This window comes from Vidua macroura, chromosome 3 (assembly GCF_024509145.1).
Source record: "Vidua macroura isolate BioBank_ID:100142 chromosome 3, ASM2450914v1, whole genome shotgun sequence".
Taxonomy (NCBI): Eukaryota; Metazoa; Chordata; class Aves; order Passeriformes; family Viduidae; genus Vidua; species Vidua macroura.
The window spans coordinates 11259647-11279555 of NC_071573.1; the positions used below are offsets into that span (position 1 = coordinate 11259647).

Consider the following 19909-nt stretch of genomic DNA (forward strand, 5'->3'; position numbering starts at 1 on the left):
CTTAGCAGATAGCTTTGGTGCCTCTCAATATCAGCAGCAGCAAAAATGTAACATGAAAGTAGAAAAATGCAAAGAACTGAAGCAAAGAACAGAATGAACCCAAGAGGAATTCAGAGGGTGGTGGCGAAGGGCACTTGTCGTGGATGGGACAGAGCAGCCACAGTAAGGAGGTGATAAACAGAGTGCCAGAGGCATGACGGCATGTGCTGTGGAAAATAAAGTTTGTAACTGCAGACATTTTAAGAATGTATTCATTCACTGAATACAGTGCAAAGCATAAAGGCACACAATGTCTTGAGAGCCAGAGAACTGTTCCTCCCTCAAAAGTTAACCCACTTTTAAATAAAAATTAAATAAAAGTTAAAAAGTATTTTTTTGTGTTGGACCATACTCACACTGAAACCGTTTTTCACCCTGTTTTGCTTCTGTTGGGCTGAATAGGAAAAATCTATAACTTTCCATATGATTCTTTTTACCGTACTTCTATCACTAGCAAACCTGTAAATAATGTTCTTGAGACTGGATACTGCATATAGATTCAGATAGGTCACTAAGAGAAATGGTAACCCTCTATCCTCTGCTACTGCTTTGCTTATTATGTTGCATAGATAGTTTACTAGACCTAGCATTCTCTCACCTTCGAAGGACACGTTTCCTCCCTTTTCCAGTGCTTCTGTTCCTTCTTCTGTTCCTGTTCATCCTCAAGTTCCTTCTTCCCCCTTACCTTAATGTTCCACTGCCATGCTTACCTCCAAAATAGATTCTTCCACCACCATGCTTACCTTTAGCTTTTCTTAACTTGAATTTAATACTTCTTCACAGTTTGCCTTCCTTCTGCCTCTAAGTTCCAGATGATATCTTCAAAACCTCTCAGGTGGCTACATCTTGCTTATTCCTTTCACCTGCTACTCCAACTTCAAACATGTAATGCAGACAATTAAATCTACTCAGCTTGCTGTTCTTTCCATATGTCTCACAAGTCCTGACTTTCTAAGCTTTCTGCATCATTTCTTTCCTGCCTAATTACCCAGGCTTGTCCTGTGGAACTGCCCTCCCTGAGTCGTTCAGTTGGCTTCCATGTGCCACATGGCCCCTTATCCTGCATTAATATCCACCCTTTTCTCATGGCTGGTACAACCAAAGTGTATATTTTGACACAAGGTTATAGTATTTCCACTTTCTATTTTGTTGTGTTGTGCAGACACACAAAGGTTTCAATTAGCCTGTAAGCTTGTCAGGGCAAGGATTTTTCTTGCCTAAACTAAAAAGGACCTTTTAAGCACAACTGCAGAGATTTTGGCACCATCTTATTTCCAGAGGCCTTATTTTGTAGAAAGTAGAGCTCAGTACTTCCTCTCCTCCCCCATCTTCTTTCTGCTGTCTCTCTGAACCATTTGAGTCTCCAGGCATAAACATGATTTCACCAGAGCTGTTCTGCAGCTCTGTAAAATTGCATCAGACCCAAAGAAATGTAGAGGTTTCTGGGGTGACTCTTTCTGCCTGTTACAGTAATACATCCTGCTGGCTGCTGTGTTGTAGCACACCAAAAATTTAAGCCCATACCTTATCCCAGCTACCTTTACTACAGTGTATAGTTAGTGGAAAGTAAGGAGTACAAATACATGCCTTGTGTTATCCTTCCACAAACACTTTATCTTTCCTACAATTAAAAGTACATTGTACTGTCTTGACTTATATGTTGGGTGTTTCTCAACTAAATCTAATAAAATGTTACAAAATTCTGTCTTTGTATCACAGACCAGAAGAATAATTGAACTGAATTGTCAGTCATGTTATGAAATGGCACCTTCACTCTCAGACTTTCATTCCACTATTCAGTAAAGTCTGTATCTTGCTCTACTGATTACTGAGAGAAGGAATTCAGTGCAGACTCTACATAAGGAAGGATTAGAGCTGTAGTTTGTATAAACATATTACACAGCATTGCAAAGTGAAGGCATAATTTAAATAACTTAGAACATTTCTTTTGAGGCATACATTACACTTAATCAACTTTTTCTTCCAATATTTTTGCAAAAAGTTGAATAGCTTATTATTGCAGCATCAAATGTGCATCAAATGGAATCCCAATCCCATATTCAGTTTCTCTGGTTTTCCAACAACATTGCTCCAATATCCCTCCCAATCACATACATTACTCCATAAGAACAGATGGAGTTTTTGCACAACTGGCTTTTTTTTCCTATAACAAATTGAAACGAGCAGCCAGACAAGACGGAAATTTGCTGAAATTCTGAATTCTTTCTGCAAGTTTAAAGATTTTGTAAGTTATCATTCATTGATTATACAACATCCATGCTCACAAGCATCTGCTGGTTGCATATGGGAGTTTAGTCAAACTCCTTTTCTTATACTACTGTGGAAAATAAGACACAACTTGATCAAAAGAGAAGTGCTGCAGCAGCTGCTTGCAGAATGAGCTCTCTGCCCCCCTCTGAACTGGGGCAGAAGCAACCAGTAAGAGAGGATGTACCATATCGCGCACACCAAGAACTCAGGGATAGATATGATAAAACCAAATTTTCCCATCTGGGCAGAAACAAGGGGAGTTTTGGCTGAGATTCAGCTCTCACAACTTACAGGAAGATTATGAGCAGTTCATAATAAGCAGAAGTTTTTCTGGCAACTGTTTAGTATGTTTGTGCAGATAATCTATCCATTTGGAAAAACTGCAGACCAGGTATATTAAAGGCTCCTGAAACTCATGGATTTATTCCTAATCATTGGTAAACATGCGTATACATCACAGATCTTCATTAGCAGAATTTTAGCTTTCAGATTTCTGCCTCCAGCTTCAGCTACTTGTTTCAGTCCATTCAGCTCTGTGAATACTGGAAAAGATGAATAAATCCTGGCTTATATTCTTTCCTTTTCCTGACTATCAAAAGTTCAAACCCAACCATTAAACATGCAACATTTACTTAATGGCATGCTTTGTTAAGGAGTACTGTTCAGTCCTTTTGAATATGCCAAAAACATAGGAAAACAACTTAAAAAAAATTAGGAAAATTACTCTGACTCATTCAGTTTGTTTCCTTTTTTTCTACCATGATGAAACACTGAGCTGTAGGAATGGATGCCTCCAGGAGGCACTAGGGAATTCTTGTCACCATTAAATATATCACTACGTTGGGCTATTTTTCCCCCAGGGTTAGAATTACTAGTCTTTTAAGCTGCTCTCCCCAAAGGTGGAAGGGAGGAACATGCTAAAGAAATACTAGCAAAATCAAGAAAATATATATCACTGAAAAAAAAAAAAAAATTAAATCCCACTACTCTAAACAGCAGAAAGAAAGACAGCCATTAATTTAAATCAGTAAAAGAGCTGGGTTCACTTGTCTTCATTCTTTCTGGTTTTCTGTCCTGAGTTGAGAGCAGATTCCTGCAGCTCAAAACTCGGCACATTTTTCCCTTTCTCATCTATGCTGCCTCCTTCAGATATCTTCTAATTTCTACTCCTGTCTGAGCCTAGTTCTGGCTTTAAACTTCTTAAGTATCCCATTTTAATTTTTGGAAAGCTTTTCTTAAATGAATTTCATGCCATCTAATCAATTAACACAATGAAGTTCAACTCACGTAGACTGGTTTTCAACCAGCACTTAAAGCTTACTATTTCTGTTTCAGACCTGAAATTCAAAAACATTTTTTCCAAAAATATCACTTGGTCTAGTAAAAGCGATTTATTTCCTCTCTCTTGAAAGGAGCTATTCTTTTGTGAACACTACCACCAGTGTGCTTTTAGACCCAGATTTTCTATGTTGCTGTCCTGTGCTATATATTATATTTCTCTAATTTACATTGTATATTACTCAAAACCAACACCTTGACTATTACAAGAATTTTATCAATGATGTTCCACAAATAACAGTACTGTAGATCCGTTTTGTCAATGCTTTGCTAAAATTTGGCACAGCATTTTGCTTATCAATTGTACAATAATGGTTTCTTTAGGACCAGCCTGATCCAAAAAAGTACATTCATAATTTGTATATAGATTTTAGAAAAGCCTGAAGTTCAAGGCAAATTCAAAAGCCAGGGTGTGCGTTTGTATTTTCAAACTCCCCCCAGCACCCTGTAGCTCCTACAATGCAGTACGACAGGATTAATGGCTTCATTTCTAGCCAATTTATTTTCTAATTCCATCTGGCTTCGTTTTATAGTTTCACAATCCAGCGACTTTCTTGACACTGCAAGACAGGAGTAAGTCACATACAGAGTGTTGTGTTTGGATGCTGCAATATATTACAGAATTCAGACATAAATAGAAAATGGCAAAGCATGTGCAAAAGTCATCTCAGTACTTTGCCAAGGCACTCTGGGTTTCTCCTAGGCTGGATAGTATTTTACTCAAACAGTTGCAGAATATGCATCAGTATTTTTTTGTTTCAAATAGTGAACATGGTCTGCTTAAAATAACATTCCTATTTAAATATAAACAAAGCACAGCCTCTATACCTTCTACATTTAATCCATTGTAACGTGTAAGGTGGATGGAGAGAGATTGGAGAAAATTTGCTCAGCTTCTGTTTCTTGACTTCCAAGATCTTCCAAGGTCCTTTACAAATGAATGAGGGGAAAAAAAAAAAGTCTTTGTATGTAGAATCTGCTGGGTGCTAATTTGACATGGCAATGAGATGAAAGTTGGATTCATGCTAGTTTCAACATCAGAGGATTGGAATGCAGCCTACTTAGCATAGAAGTCAAACAATTCACTGGCAATAGATTGCTTTCCACTTCTAGATCTGCTAAATAAATAGAAAACTAATTAACAGTGTAGTATGGCAGATGTAGCAGGCTAGAATTTCATTAGAGCACTGGCTGAGAACTGAAAGAATCACGAAGTCATTATACGTCCTAGAGTGTAATGAATCTTTCTTACTGTCTTTTCCATGGGACAGACAAGATACTATTTGTGTGCCCCCTGCATAAGAATTTCCTGATACATTTTCATGTAAAATAAGAATCAAAGTATAAGCCCTTGAAATAATGCAAGTATTATTTTCATTTCCCATAAAATAGCTTTGCTTCCGTAACAGCAGCATCATGTTTCTTTGCCCTGTGCATTTTGGTTCAGCTACTTAAAACTTATTTAATACGTTTTTCACAGGGCATTTTTCTGTTTCATTATCTATGCTTCTTTTTCCCTGATGAAAAGTGATAATAGATTGTACTTCCTGTAGTGCTAAGAACAGGGATCACACAAAGGAATATCTATACTCACATTCTGAAAGGAAAAAAAAAGTTAAAGCATTTATTTTTAGACTTTTCCCCATAAACACACATTAAACTGAACTTCCTATATCCAGAATTGCATAACCAGATTTGGCAGTATTAATTAACAATAAAAGTAGTGTTTTGCCCCATAAGAATCAATAAGATAATTATGTTGCTTTGGAAATGGTAGTCATATGATTTTGCTTTCAGTGCATAATGAATAACATTAAGTTCTGTGCAACAAAAAGGTTTTACAGATCTAACCAAACTTAGGACCCATCTGAAATTCTTCCAGGAAAGCCTGATTGAAGTTCTGTAGCAACTACCTGCTTTTACTGACTCTTAGGGGTATGTATATATGCTTGCAAACACATAGTCATTTCATCAAGTACATGAATTCTGAAGCAGTATACTCCCAGGACGTAGTTTTGGGCTGGCATGCAGGAAATACCAGAACCTGTATTTTAATATTTGGACTTTGGAACACCTTTGCCACACTCCACATAGCTTCATTCCTAGGCAAAAATAAAGAATTAAATATCTTTCACGTGTCCAGTATAAAGCTGTACATAAATATGCATGAGAGGTCATTATTGCCAAGAGATGATTCTTAAGACGTTCAAGTGTCTCTTACTAAGATTGTCCTCCTTGCTGTGTGGCAGTGAAGTGAGTACTCAAAGGTAGAGCTGCATCTCTAGGATCTGATTTCAGAGTTTTGGCTTCTACCCCTTCTGTTATCCCAGTGATAAAACATACACTCCCAGGTATCCCCAACAGTGGGCAGGAAAATTACTGGGATGGAAACAAATCTTAGGGTTTTGCTGCACCAGGGGCCTAGGTGGGATCACTATCAGTCCTTGGGAACAGCAATCCCTGCCAGCAGCAGACAAGCGGATCAAATGCACTCCACAGCCTTTGCTTTCAGTCATAGCAGAAGGCAGCTCCAGAGTTAAGGAAATGTCTTGGATCCCCCTCCTTCCTGCAGCGTACAGCTGCCAGCCTGCAACGCCCCACGGTCCCTGGAGCATGTGGACATCGTCCATCCTGGCACCACTGCCCTGCTCACCACCACCTTCCCAAACAACAGGAAAGTGCAGTGCAATGGGCAAAGTGTGTAAAGAGCAGTCGTGGGGTGTGATAGCAAGGCTGAGGAATGCAAACACACACTCCAGGTAACTTTGGATTTCAGTCTATTCTTTGACAAGGTAAAATCCAGCAAAGATCACACACTGAATGTATTTAGACATGATTATGGCCTGTTGGGAGTTTTTCCAGCATTGCTAAACACTGACATTCCCAGCAATTACTGTGGGAGCTGCGTAAAGCCAGCATCACTTCAAATCCTGGGCTAGACTCCTATCAAACACTATTTTTAGCAGTTCTGTTGTAGGCACAGGATACCTACAGTGGCAGCAGCTGCACTTGTCAGATGCCATATTTACTGGGTATTTCCCCCTCCCTTTGTGTTTTTTTCCACAGTTCTTCCAGTGGGGATTTTGGCTCTCTCACATGCGTATTAGCTTGGTATTATGTAATTCTTCCAACTGCACAAACCTTTCCAAAATGCTTGTCAAACCTGCAAGTGTTTTAGTGTTTTGTCATTTTTTGGTTTGAGGTTGTTCTTTCTGAAAACATGTGGGTAGAAGTACAAAACATGTATTCCCAGCCTTTACTCATGTGCAACAGGAAAGCCTGCACTCTTCTCAGCACAGCGTAGCCTGGAGAAGGTGACTTCATGATCCCTGGCTGTTGTTGCTCCTTTTCCATCGAGTCAGTCACATCCTCAGTTACAGATGGCTGGCTTGTAGATAACCCAAAGAGCAAAGAAGTTGTTCACTCCTGATCATGAAGCTAATTTACTCCCATGCCTCTCATAAATCTCAGTTTCTACCATATGACATGATTAAAATAAAAACCTGTAATTATTTTTTTCAGTCTTTTGTTTATGATTTCAATTGCTTTTAGTAACCTAGTGTGTATCCCCTCAGTACATCTAATTCCAGAGCCATGGTTCAGCATCGGAGTATATTGGTTCTTCCTCTCTGGTTAATGCGTCCATTTCTTGAGTTATTGCCTTTGCATTGATCTCTATTGACTGAGTTAAAAGACCTTATCCATGTTTCCATTTCTGTGAGGGAGGGAGACGAGCTTGCATTATGGGACCTTTAATGGCAGGGTTATCTCTCCTGTCACAGCCTTCATCTGCAACGTATTTTACTGATTATTTTTCATGAGTAATCCTCAGCAGAGGCTGCCTAAGAGATGGAACAATATACGTGTCTGACTCGTCGGTATTTTGCACTTAGCTAATGAACACACCCATGCAACGTGGGGCACTGCTGGCTTGGACCTACTCTTCAGTGCTAAGGAAGGCTGTCACCAGACCAGTAAATCTATCCAGGGCATGGAAGGAACAATAACCAAAAGCATGCACATTAATCAAACAAAATTAAAGCTGCACTAAAGATTTGATAACACCATCTGAGAACAGCAAGGGAAAGAGCAGAGGAATGGCTGGCAGAAAGTTCCCTGCTCTTTTACAGCCAGATGTTAAGTGGAGGCTGTGTGCTCAGACAAGAAGCTGTTTGGAAACAAGGGAAATGACATAGTGTCAGGAGGTTCACTTCCTCACAAAAAAGCAGCCTGATTTCCAAAAAAACCCCAGCCCTTTGCTAATGAAAATGTTGCAAATGCAGCAAAAGAACAAATAGATGCTTTTTTTGCTAGCTCAGCAAAAAGGGGAAAAAATAAAAGAAGAAAAGATTGGTTTTTCCTCTCAGCTAGAATCACCAATGCTTGTGTTCTAGGATTGCAGTGTTTGCTTGGCAGGCTATGGGCTACCTGTTAGAGGGGAGGACATACCTCAGCAACGTGCCTCTGCTTCCGAAATGATCTTTGGACAGCTTGGGAGCTCATGCCCAAACACTGACTGCATTTTAGGGAAATGAAATTCTGACTCCCAAAAATAAAAAAAGAGAAATGAATCTGACCAGCTTTACATCAATTTAGCTCTCTGCCTGTCTGTGGCATGTTTCAAACACCAGCTCAGCTGCCTTTTAAAAAGAAAATTAGAGCTGGGACAAATGATGGCTCAGCAGCTGGGTTTGCCTGATAAATACCCATTAGATGCATCAGCCTCCAAGAACCTCAAAGTCAAACAATCTCTGGTGTTTTAAGCTTCCTCTTTCCCCACCATCTTCCAGCTTCTCCCTGACAAACAATTAATTTTAAAACAATATGTCCCTAATCCGATCACCGTTCTGTATGGTCACCAAATCACAAGATGAAACAGATCCTCCAGGGAAAATTCATGTCCCTGCATTGTCAGTAATGAATGGAATTATTTCATGCTTCACAATGCCCTTGAGGAAGAGTCATACCAATTAGCATAACTGGGCTTTTCTTATTACATGATTGAAATTAATGAGAAGAGACAAAAAAAAAAGAAGGGGAAAAAGGAAGATGGTATGGAGCAGTGTTTTATAATGCATTTTATCTATAAGTTGAGGATGCATGGCTGTCTTAACAAAACCCAGCTCCTCAGTGGTAAGGATTGCCTCAGTACTAAGAAATTTGGGCTGGTTTTGTCCATGTAAGTCCATCAGGACTAAACCATATTTCAAAATAAGGTTTGTGTAATACTTAAGTGTAGGACTGGCCTCACGTTTACATGACATGCTATTGCCTGGGTTCACACTAGGGGTAAAGATGTCCTACAAGACCAGTCCACATCTGATGAAAGTGTAAGGTTGTTACTGAAAAGGTCTAGAGGTCTAGGCAGCGTGGAAGAGTTTAATGCTCAAGGAGGCTTTGCAGCCATAGAAAAGCAGCTCTTACATTCCTTCATCTCTTGCTATCTACACACAGAAATACAAAAATATTTGCTTTGAAGACAAGTAAAAGCCAAGAGCAGTTAGGTTAGAAGTTAGGATCCCTTATTTGCTTTGGGAGTTAGTAAGGATTTTGCCAATTTTTTGGGGGGCTAGATTTATGAAAACAGGCATGAGAATGCAGCTGGCATCTCATGATCTACATTGTACCTTGGTCTCCAGATCATTTACAGTAACAAGCTACTCACACCACCTCACTGTAGCATCTACCTGCAGTGTCTAACTGGGATTGCCTGTCTGCCTCCATCGACACAGAAGCATTCTGTGGGCGGCTCAGGGGTATCAGCCTCTCCTCTCTGTTCATACAGGGGGTGCAGAGAAAGTCATTACCTCCTTTTTAGTACCAAGGTCCTGAAGATGATTCTTCAGAAACTCCTCTGTTAACTGCACTCCATTACCTCCCCTCTGAAATTTACCCATTGTCATTTCCCCACCAGCCAAATAATTTTCTGTCTCAGAGTTCCCTGTTTAATTCTCAGGTCATCCAGTTTCACCAGACATCTACATTTCCTAAGCAGGAGAACTAAGCATTTCCTTTACCTAGGACATAAAATTCAATTTAATCAAAGAAGGATATCAGTCAATCTGGCATAATCTACTGCAGTAAGCTGAAATCTAGCATTTTCTTTCAATTTCTCCTACCTCCATGTATCTGAATATTCTTCCCTTCAAAAATTCTTCTAGAGATCTACATGCCCTTAAGGCTGCCCATTTTCCCTTACTTACTCCTCTTCTGCCTCCCTCCTCCTGCAGATGAATGCTGGAACCCAAAACTTTAATATGAACATGTTCAATCTTACCCACTTTCCATGTCATGCTGAAATATGAACATCAGCAGGAGGGCATCTGGGCCATGTAGGACAGTCTTGCTGGGCTCAGCTCTTGTTCTCTCTGTGGACCAATTGCAACACAAAAATTAGAAAAGCTTTCCTTAGGAGGAATCCAAAAGGCCTAACTGAAGAAGATTTCACAGAGGAGATTTGTGGGCTGAGACACCTCCAGGGAGGGAGGGCAAGCTTTGAACTTAATGTCCCCATGTCCCAGCCACATGCTCTGATCACTTTCATGACAGGAGGTTGCAACAAGTCAGCTGGAAGCTGTAGCCTGGCTCCAGCTGTGCTTCTATTCCACAGCAAACACGGCACAGAAAGAGCCACTGAACCACCTTGTGTCACTGGGGATCTGCAGCACTTCTTGGAGGGCAATCACCAGCTAAGTGTGTAACAAGCTTTGGGTCCCATTGCTGGGTAGCTCTGTCTCCTCAAGCACTGCAAATGCAAGCATTAAGGTTATGAACTCCATCAAAGTACATAAAAATTAGATGTTGCAACATTCACGCCTCGTTCTTTCATTCCCTGAACCCTAAAAAGGAACACAAACAGAAACTTGGCTGCTATCCTCAGATATTTTTGCTATGCTGACTTGCCCCAGCTATCTCCTTAAGGCACCTTTACCTTGACTTTCTTTTTTCCAGTCTGACATTTTTTCAGGTTAAATTCCATCTACCAGTGCAAACATTCCTTGCTTCCAAAAGCCTTCTTCCACTTTGCTCTCCCCTATGCCTCTTTCTTTGATGTCTTTGCTTCCTTGTCTTCTTTCTTCCAAGTGACAGATGTGCAGTGCTAACAGAGTTCAATATATAAGCATGTCACTCAATTTTCCACCCCTACCCTAAATAATTGCTACATATTTATCACCTGGATTGGGTAATCAAGCCCAGCATCAAGAAACTCCATCCTAAATCTCCCATCTTACACAGTGGTGTCCCATAGAGCACTGAAACCTTGTATTCTTAAAATCTGAGAATGCTAAAATAAATCTTTTATTCCTCTTAACCCCATTTTTTCTTCTTTTATTTAACAAAGTAAAGAATTGGTGTCCACTTTTATCTGTCTAGTAATGATAATCAGCTGTCTTAAGTACTCCCTGGAGCTGATAGACACTTCTTCTATTATTTCCCTCTAAAAGTCTGGGATGCAGCAATGTCTCCTCCTAACTCCTCTGGTACCTCTGCCATAGGCAGCTTAAGTGTCCTGAATTATTTCCTTCCTTTAACATTTATTTTTTAGGATAAACCTGGGGTGTAAACAACCCACTTTTGGGTTTAGTAAATTGTTTGATTCCCTGGTAGCCCTTAAAGTTAATGATTTTTTAAAAACTTTATTCATTTTTTTCCCTGTCCTTGGAAAATGTCTAGAAACTGTGACAGATTTCACGTCTCTCCCTACTGAAGACTGAGGTGCAAGTAGAATTCACTTTCCAGGCAGTATCCCCCTTTTAGTCAAGGCAGCCACCCTGTTGCTCAGGAAGATGACGGCTGTATCCTTAGCTTACCTGCAGCTTCTCACATACCAAATTTATAAAAACTTTTATCATGTTCACATCTTTTCCCTTCTTATTTTTCTGTCTCAGCTTTTTGGATCATTTTCTTGCATTCTATCACAATCAGCTCTGCTACCTGTTCCTGCAGCACTGATGCTGCTGATTTATAAGTCTCATATTCTTCTCTCTTTATTTCTCATTTTGTTTCCCCCAGTCAATCACAGTGGTCATCCCTACTTCAAGTAGAACTATTTCTCAATGGCATACAGATTTCTTGATTTCCATGGACTATATCTTTGAGTATCTTCCCACTGCATCCTACCTCTTCATTGCCTTTTGCTGGTTTTTTTTAGAAAACATATGCCCCTCTCAGTGTTCTGAGAAGTGTGGAGAACTCTCAGTGTTTTCTGAGAGTTCAAAGCTTTTGCACTTCTAATTTTAGGGAGTCACATGTTCCTGATTTCAGAACTCATTAAGTCTGGCCTGTGTTTTCGTACCCTCCTCTCTTGGCTCTTTTGCATGATACATGGCATATCTGGGGAGATGCCAAGTGCCTCAATGCCAGCCCACAGCTTTAGCTGTATATTCATAGTCTTTGCTATACTTCCCATATAGCACAAATGCTTCCCAGAAGTGAATGAACTTGTTTTCACACCACCTAGTGAGTAATGAAAGTGCTATTATTTATATTTATGGAGATCAAAACCAGGATACAGAAGTCAAGATTTGTATTTGTGAATGAACTTAAGTGGTTTACTCTAATTCAGCTGAAAACAAAAACCATTTTCTTAATTCTGTAAGTTATTACTTTCTTCTGTTCTCAGAAGCCCAGCTGCTTTCCTCTGAGAAGCTTTCAATTTTTTAACGCTTTCCAGCCCCTTTGTCCCACACACAAGTCCTGCCTCCACCAACACGCATTTGTTCATTCCACTTGCCCACATAATTCCCTCTCATTTTCCCTTTTGCTTTCACACAGAGGCTTAACATATATGTACTTAACACAGCTAAAGCCCAGGCCAGCCTGCAGCCAGCATCACTGCCTGGACTCTGATAGCAAGGGTTATTCAGCTTGCTTTGTTTTCCCACTGAGAGCATGGAGAACACAGATATGACCCATCTGCTTTGTAGTGGTTTAAAGTATTTAATTCCCCAGTGGTGGGAATTTGCTTCCTACACAGATGCAAAAGGTGAAGAGATGAACCTCTTGAATGTTCAGTCTCCAGAGGATGTGAGAGGCAGTCACTGTTGTAAGCCCCAAGTCCCCTGCTCCATTGCCAGCTGTTCCTGGAAGTCTGTAAAAACTGCAGACCCTCATACTTCCCCTGCTGAAACCCCAAAGGGCCACTTCTGCAGAGCCAGATACAAAATGATGGTGGGTTACAAAACCAATGCCCCTCACAACCCTCCACCCTTTCCCCAGCCTTTGCTCTCCTGCTTGCTCCCTGAAGCATGTTATCTCTGCCAAAATGGCACTAAAGAGAAGCTGACCCTGGCTATGCCTGCAGGTGATAAGGGTCAGGGCTGCAGGCTCTGCTTGCTGAGCAAAACTCTGAAGTCAGGGCACAGCCTGTTCCTGGTGGCTTTCTCACCCAGAGCTCCACAAAGGATTTGTCTAACAACACATGGGACAACGCATGAGACAGGTGCCCTGGACTGAATTTTGAACTTTGCTGTTAAAGTTGTTCCACACCACAAGGATTTGTCACATGTTTGAACAGGACCATGAGAAGTGGGGATCTGATCACACTCCCCTTTTAGATAGTGGAGGTCAGTCAGCATGGTCAGTGGAGTCAAGAAAAGATTTGCCTGACATGGAGATGTCCATCTGAGTGGCTGATGTACTGACTCTGTTGGTCCACCCAGATCTCCCAGTACAGCAATTCACCCCTTGGGCCACAGGATTTTTTTTTTTTTTTGCACAGCCAATATGAGTCTCAGCCACAGATGGACAGAAATGTAGTGGGGCTCAGGGGGAGGAACTCAGCAGAAGTCTGTGCACAGGACATGGGACAGACAGCAATGCTCTGTCAACAGACAGACTGAGGCAGATAAAGGGAAATTAATGAGGAGAGCAGCAGGAAGTGTCACAGCCCTGCCCTCCTACATCACCAATTGATTACAAACCACCCTGTTTTATCAGGTACTCAGTAATGGCGCAGCAGTCTCAGCACTGGGCAGTTTATGGTATGAGCCAGTTTGCTGTTACAATAAGATGCTAATATTTTGAACAATCAGGTACTCACCACCATAAAATAAAGCTAAGCACTTAAGATCCTGCTTAACAAGCCTGCTTATGCACTATTGAAATCAATGACACATTTGAACAGTAAGAACTGCCCTGAAGCTTTTTAAAGCCTGCTGTCCTTATTTTTCATTTTGTGAGCAGAATTATTTCTTCCAGGAGAGCACCTTCTGTTTGAAAGGCTACAGGACCAAAATCACAAAGACAAGGACATGGATTGGTTGCTAACATGTGCCAGAAAATAGCATCCAAGAAGTTACTTGATCATGCCCTACCTCAGCTTCTGCAGCTTGCTAAGAGCCAGATAGAAACACAGAAATGGCCTTCTCTACTGCTCAAGTGCTTTGTGACTTGTGGATGGATGGAAATGCAATATTAAAGGTTACAGACAATTATTCTTAAATGGGCTCCAGCGATTTTTGTTTACACAATGCAGACTTAATAAAACAGTTTCAGATTAAACATATATCAAAAACATTTAAACAAGAGCATCTGTCACAACCTAAAATATGGAATTCTGTGAGAGCAAAGGAGAGAAAATGGGAACTGTATAATCACAGGCAGGAAGGGACAATGGGGAAATAATGACAAATCAAATATAGCAACTTTTTTGTCTTTCAAACGACACTTCTCATCAGCTAGCTTATGTCAAAGGAAAAAAGAAAAAATCTCCAGTGATTTTTATCTATTAGATTTTGCTCCAAATACTCACTACGCTCTGGAGCAGCGGCTGCGAGGAGGCCCAGCTCTGCCACTCTCAGCTAATAGGTTTGATTGTTCCCTCTGAAATTATACTCACAGATACTGACCTGCGAGTCAATCTGCCAGTCAGCTGTGCAGAGCAAAGGCAGGCCCCAGATAAGGTGGGGGGGGAGTGACCTGTGCAGCCTGGCAGCCTGCGGCGGAGCTCGGCCACCCCAGTGGTGCCGCTGCCGCATCTCCCCTCGCACCTTGCAGTGCTGCTGGGGAGATAAGTCATTGTGATCCACAAAGTGCTGGTGTTTAGTATACAGTATTTATATTTTATGAATGTTAACAAGCAAGAAGCCCTGAACAACTGAGCAGTTACAAGCTCAAAAGGCTTTGTGAGATATTTTCTCTAAGGGCTCATTAATGTGGTCTTTTAATGGAGCGCTTGCATGTCTGAATCTTTAACTGTAGCTATAAATAGAGTTTATAAGCATTTGACAGTGTGTGGCAAAGCTGTGTTAGCAGTGCTTGCCCTGCTTTTTTGCAAGTTCCATTTGCAAAAGATATTTAAGAGGTGGAATATAAACATTTCTGAAAACACAGAGTTGTATACATCCTAATAATGCTGCACACTCCATTCCCACTGGGTCTGATGCGTGTTCACTCATTTAATAGAGCATCACAGCACCTCAGCAAAACATCTAATGTTCAAATGCTATTGAAGGGAAAATTAGAGCATAAAGAGGTCAAGCTACAACCCAAATGCCTTGCAGCAAGTTAGCAGGGGAAGGGACCAATAAGCTCGATTACCTGCCCTAATGGTTAAACCCCGAGAGACAAGTTCTGCCATTATTGTCACTGGTGTCGAAATAGAGTCACTCCAGGCCTGCAAGCCACTGGCACTGACTAGTGTAGCAAACAGTGGGATTTACCCTTCTGTAGTGGGTTCCCTTGCCCTGTGCTGACCATGTGGCTTTTTCTCCTCTCTTGATGATCCATTTAGAGTGATGGCACTTTCAGCTCACCAGCCCACCCTATGCAATCTTACATATAGTTTTGTCAGTCCTGGTGAAGAATCAACAGAATTACCCAGCTTAATGCACTGTACAGGAGTGCTGGTTTATGATGATACAATAAAAGCTGCTGGAGAATCACAGCTTTTAATAAATCACCACATAGTATTATCCATAAAATTGCCATTTCCATGCACTGCAGTGCTTGTAATAGCTCTCCTGTTTTGCCTGGCCACCTGGGGCTGTGCACATGTAACACACCAGCACCATGTACATGCTGCTGTCCCACACAAAACAGCAATCACAGGTCCTGCATGACAAATTCAAAGGGCTAGTTTCCAAAATGTCAGTGACTTGAAGCATCCAGCACACCCTAAGGTGTCCACAAGGTATAAATAGACTTTTTTTTTACCTGTTTGGTTTTTTAAAATACTTTTAAAACATCACCTTTTGAAATATTTCCCTGTAGAGGTGGGCCCTGGAAGCTTTGACAACCTCAGTAGATAAACAGTGGCACATCCACCTTCATCTGTCTTTCCACCATACTCATCCTATCCAGTAGCTGCATTGGCTTATTTTACCAGTAATACAATGGAGGTTGAAGGCCAGCTGTGTTTAGAAAAGGAAGCATCACACAGATCATGGGGCCACACTGGGAGAAGCTTCCTTGCCTGGCTTCAGCACCCAGTTATATGGTACATCTACTTGAACAGAATTACATGTACTTACACACCACACAGACAGAGTCCCTTTAAGGTAATTGCAGGGCATGTGTTATCCTCTCAGGCTGACATCTACTATGGGTCATTATTTGGATTTTTCACTAGCACTTCTGAATGCTTCCATTTTTGGTTCATCTCCGATGCAGCTGCAATTGAGTTTTCCGCATGCATACACCCTGAATTTATTTAAAATGTGCTCAGTGTGGAGAAGGTAAGTGAGGATGCTATTAGCTACCAGTCTGCATCTATGAATGATCAATTACTATGTTCTCAGTAGTTTGGTTCAACATGTGGGAGAATATCATGTGAGAGAAGATGTTTGTAATGAGACAATCATGGGCTGCATTGTTTGAGGGAGCCTGTTGTCAAATGATTGCTTTTGTCTAGAGGGGGAAAAAAGAAAATCAACCAGAATAATTTATAGCTTTAAAATGCTGATATTTTGTGAGCATATTTTGGATGCTTCAACACTGGTAAACTACTGTAAACTGAAACACAATTAAATATTTAAGCAGTATTCTCTTTACTATACGGGAATAAGTGTCTATTTGTCATGTATCACAATTGCAAGCACTTAGTGTCTTTTCAGCACTGTGGTGTCCCACAGTGCATACTCAGGGTCAGTGCCTCCTGGAGAAGCATGTGGGCAGCTCCCAAGTATTGTTTGAGCAGATCTAGCAGCCACATCCTCCCATTACAGCAATGAAAGCACAGGAGTTTTTTCTCCTCCTCAGTCACCCATGTCCACCTACTACAGAGATATGTATTTTTCTTTGCTCTTTAGTTAATTTGCATCTTACTCCTTTTACTCCTCCTTCCCCACCACCAGTCTTCCCTGCCTTGACCTTCTTTCTCCATTGCCTTTTGCCTCCCATACACTACAGGTCTTCTAGAACATTTGCTCCTTTTCTTGTTAGGTTTATTCACCTTCCTCCGCTCACTCCATCAGCTCTTTGATGTTGAGCACTTCTTCCTATGCTCATGTTGCCTGCAAAACTTAATTTCTGAGGATCTCAGCTCCATTTCTCCTGCTTGTAGAGGGCTCTGTCCCTGCCCAGAGGGATTTCTGAGCATGTCCTGCTGTGCTGAGCTAAAAATCGCAGAGAGAAGAGGAGGAGACAGGCTGGGACCAGGTGGCCAGATCTAAAGAAGCACTGGCTGAGAGAACAGTTAATTTCTGCTGCCTCTTGGTGGCCTGGCAGGGAGACCATTCATCGAGGCATAATTTGTTGAGACATTTTTGCCCAGCTGCAGGTCAGCTTGGATCCATCCCTTGAAACAACAGCTGTATAATTCTCTTTTGGCACAATGACGTTTTCCACAGGAGAACTTTCCACCTGGAGACCAAACAGGCCATTAGATGGAGGGACAAAGCCCAACATACAGAGTCTATGTACCAGCCACCTTTTCAGCAGCACATACTGCTGCTTCTCTGCTGTCCAAAATGCTGCTGCAATTACTGACTTGACCAGCAGCAGTAGGTCATCATTGGGATCAAGGAGAATATGAACAAAATTTAAACAAACATAGAACTGAGCTAAAAAAAAAAAATAATATTACCAGCTAGGAAGGCTGATTTTGCTCTCCAGTACACAGCTATAAATCAGGGTGAGTGAGGCAGTGGAGAACACAAGAGAGGATGAGAAAAAGAAGTGCACTCTGCCTTTTGACTTTAAGAGGTAGGTTTCATTTTTCCAGAAGAGAAGACAGAGACAAAAATTTCAGCAAACAGCCTTGGACTCAGTCTCTGGCTATAAGGGCAAATCTTATGGCACTGTAGGCTGAGCTCTCATTAGCTTGCCAGAGGATGTCCACATCCAAAGGACAGATCTCTCCAGTACATCCCACCCTGCCTCACACTCACTCTCAGCTCAACTAGCAAAGCCTGCAAGCAGTCACATTTGGGTGCCTGTATGAGATTTAAAATTTGTGGGTTGACCTATTAATCTTGTCCAGAAGAGTCTACTCTTCCAGCTGGGACTGGAGGGAAAGGTGTCTCTGTACCCAGGAAATTTTGGCAGAAGCAGTTGTGCCAGTTGGGAAGGTATTGACACAAATTGCTCTTGAATAAGCAGGGGCTGCTGAGGTGGTTCCTACCATCTCCCTGCCTCTGCAATCACTTCTTTCCCCTCACTAAAGGGGATATCACAGATGCAAGGTCTTACTGTCAGTAAGACAGTCAGTCTCACAGGAGAGTTATTTTCAGCTTGGTTCAACCTCAGTTCATGTGTTGGCTTGTTTGGAGTTTTTCCCCTTCCCATTTTTACTATTTAGGGGAAAATGAGCAAGGCATAAAAATACAGTTTATTTTTTTCCTGTTAAATTCAAGTTTAAAGGTTATTACCTATTTCAGTACAAGCAGCTGTTGACAAAGTTTGGTCCCATTTCCCCTCCAACTTAATTTCTTTCACAAATTCTACATTTATCTGTGAGTTTACCTGTGGTACTTACCACAGCCCCACACACCAAAGCTCTCAGCCACTTCCTCTGGGCAAGGCAGCACAGCCCTCACTCCCTTCCTCCCCTGTCCCTCCCAGGGGTGCAGTCCCTGCCCTACTCCCTTCCCACATGCCTTTGGGCATCAGCCACAGCTGGTTTTTCTGATTATGGTATTTTCCTCCCTCTTTCAAGCATAGCATCAAGTGGGCAGCATGTGCTGCACGCAAGGTGGGTTTTTTCCAAGCCTGTGTTGGGAAGGTCCCAAAAGGCAGCCCTTGGCACCACAGGAGGCTGGGTACTGCATGCAGCAGGAAAGCCAGGCAGCTGCAAAGCCTGAAGTACAAACCCTCTCCATGTGCATTTACAGTATTGGATTTATTGCACTTTTATTGGGCATTTACTGAAATAAGTGAAGAGGTGTAAAGTTCACAATAAAAAGAAATTCCTTTCATAGAGTTTTCATGATTCTTATTATTGTCTGATAGCAGCAATTTTGTGTAAGTTCTTAAACAAATAGATAAGAATCACAGATTTTAACCTTAGCCAGTGTTTAAAGAAAGGTGCACACTACTTTTTTATCAAATCACAACATCATGTAAGAGACAGAGCTTCCCAGCTTCCTGACATTTTCTGTAGAAAGTAATTTAAATAGAAAATTGCAGGTTAAGAGCTAATGAGTAAAACAGATTAAAATTGCATGAACCAAAGTGACACAGAGAATACAATTGAAAAGAACCCACAGCTATAACACAAAAATATGGTTACATGCAAATATGGTCCTTCTAAAGCACCACTTGGGGGAGAAGAAAAAACATACTGAGAAAAACCCCACACAACCCCCTGCACAGCAACAACATTAAGTCTAAGGTAAGCTCAGGAGCCAGCTTCCTGCTCTTCCTTTTCTTGTGAATAGTCCCTTTGACTTCATTAAAGCCAATCTGAAGGCTAAAATGGGCAATACCTAGCAGTAACTGTGGCTCTGTGCAGCTACAGCCAGTTCTGTCCATGCTGAACTGAAACCAGAGCAGTCACACGGTCCTGCTTCCGCATTTCCCTCTCCCTGAGACCGAGGCAAGGAGGTCTAGCACCAGAATGGCATCAGCAGTTGTTAGAGCAAGCGACTGGGTTGCACCCTCTGCTCCAGCACACATTTTCTGTGTGACTGCAGTTTGCTCAGCTAAAAGCAGAAATAGCAGCACTTTCGACTGCACGGCAGCACTTTGGGTTTCAGCTGGCTGACCCTGGGGAGCCAGCAACCCCTCAGGAAGAGAGCTTGTGGTGGCTTGCCCTGCCCACCATAATGCTCCACCACATCCACTGAGGATTAAGAGAGAGTGGCCCTTTGCCGAGCATTAG

General features: G+C 41.6%; 1 protein-coding gene across 2 annotated transcripts in view; it reads right to left on the minus strand.

The window, feature by feature from the left end:
- PACRG (parkin coregulated) overlaps window positions 1-19909 on the minus strand; it is a 246540-nt gene that overhangs the window by 2048 nt on the left and 224583 nt on the right. The window contains exons 6-8 of one of the 2 annotated variants that reach the window (XM_053972977.1): window positions 9926-10016; window positions 4477-4576; window positions 2715-2852 (exon numbers count right to left, since the gene is read on the minus strand). In XM_053972977.1, the coding sequence (XP_053828952.1) occupies window positions 4486-4576; window positions 9926-10016 (182 nt within the window). In that variant the 3' untranslated portion in view covers window positions 2715-2852; window positions 4477-4485. Of the gene's footprint in view, window positions 1-2714; window positions 2853-4476; window positions 4577-9925; window positions 10017-19909 lie in introns of those variants that run through there. The other variant, XM_053972978.1, reaches the window with a different exon arrangement.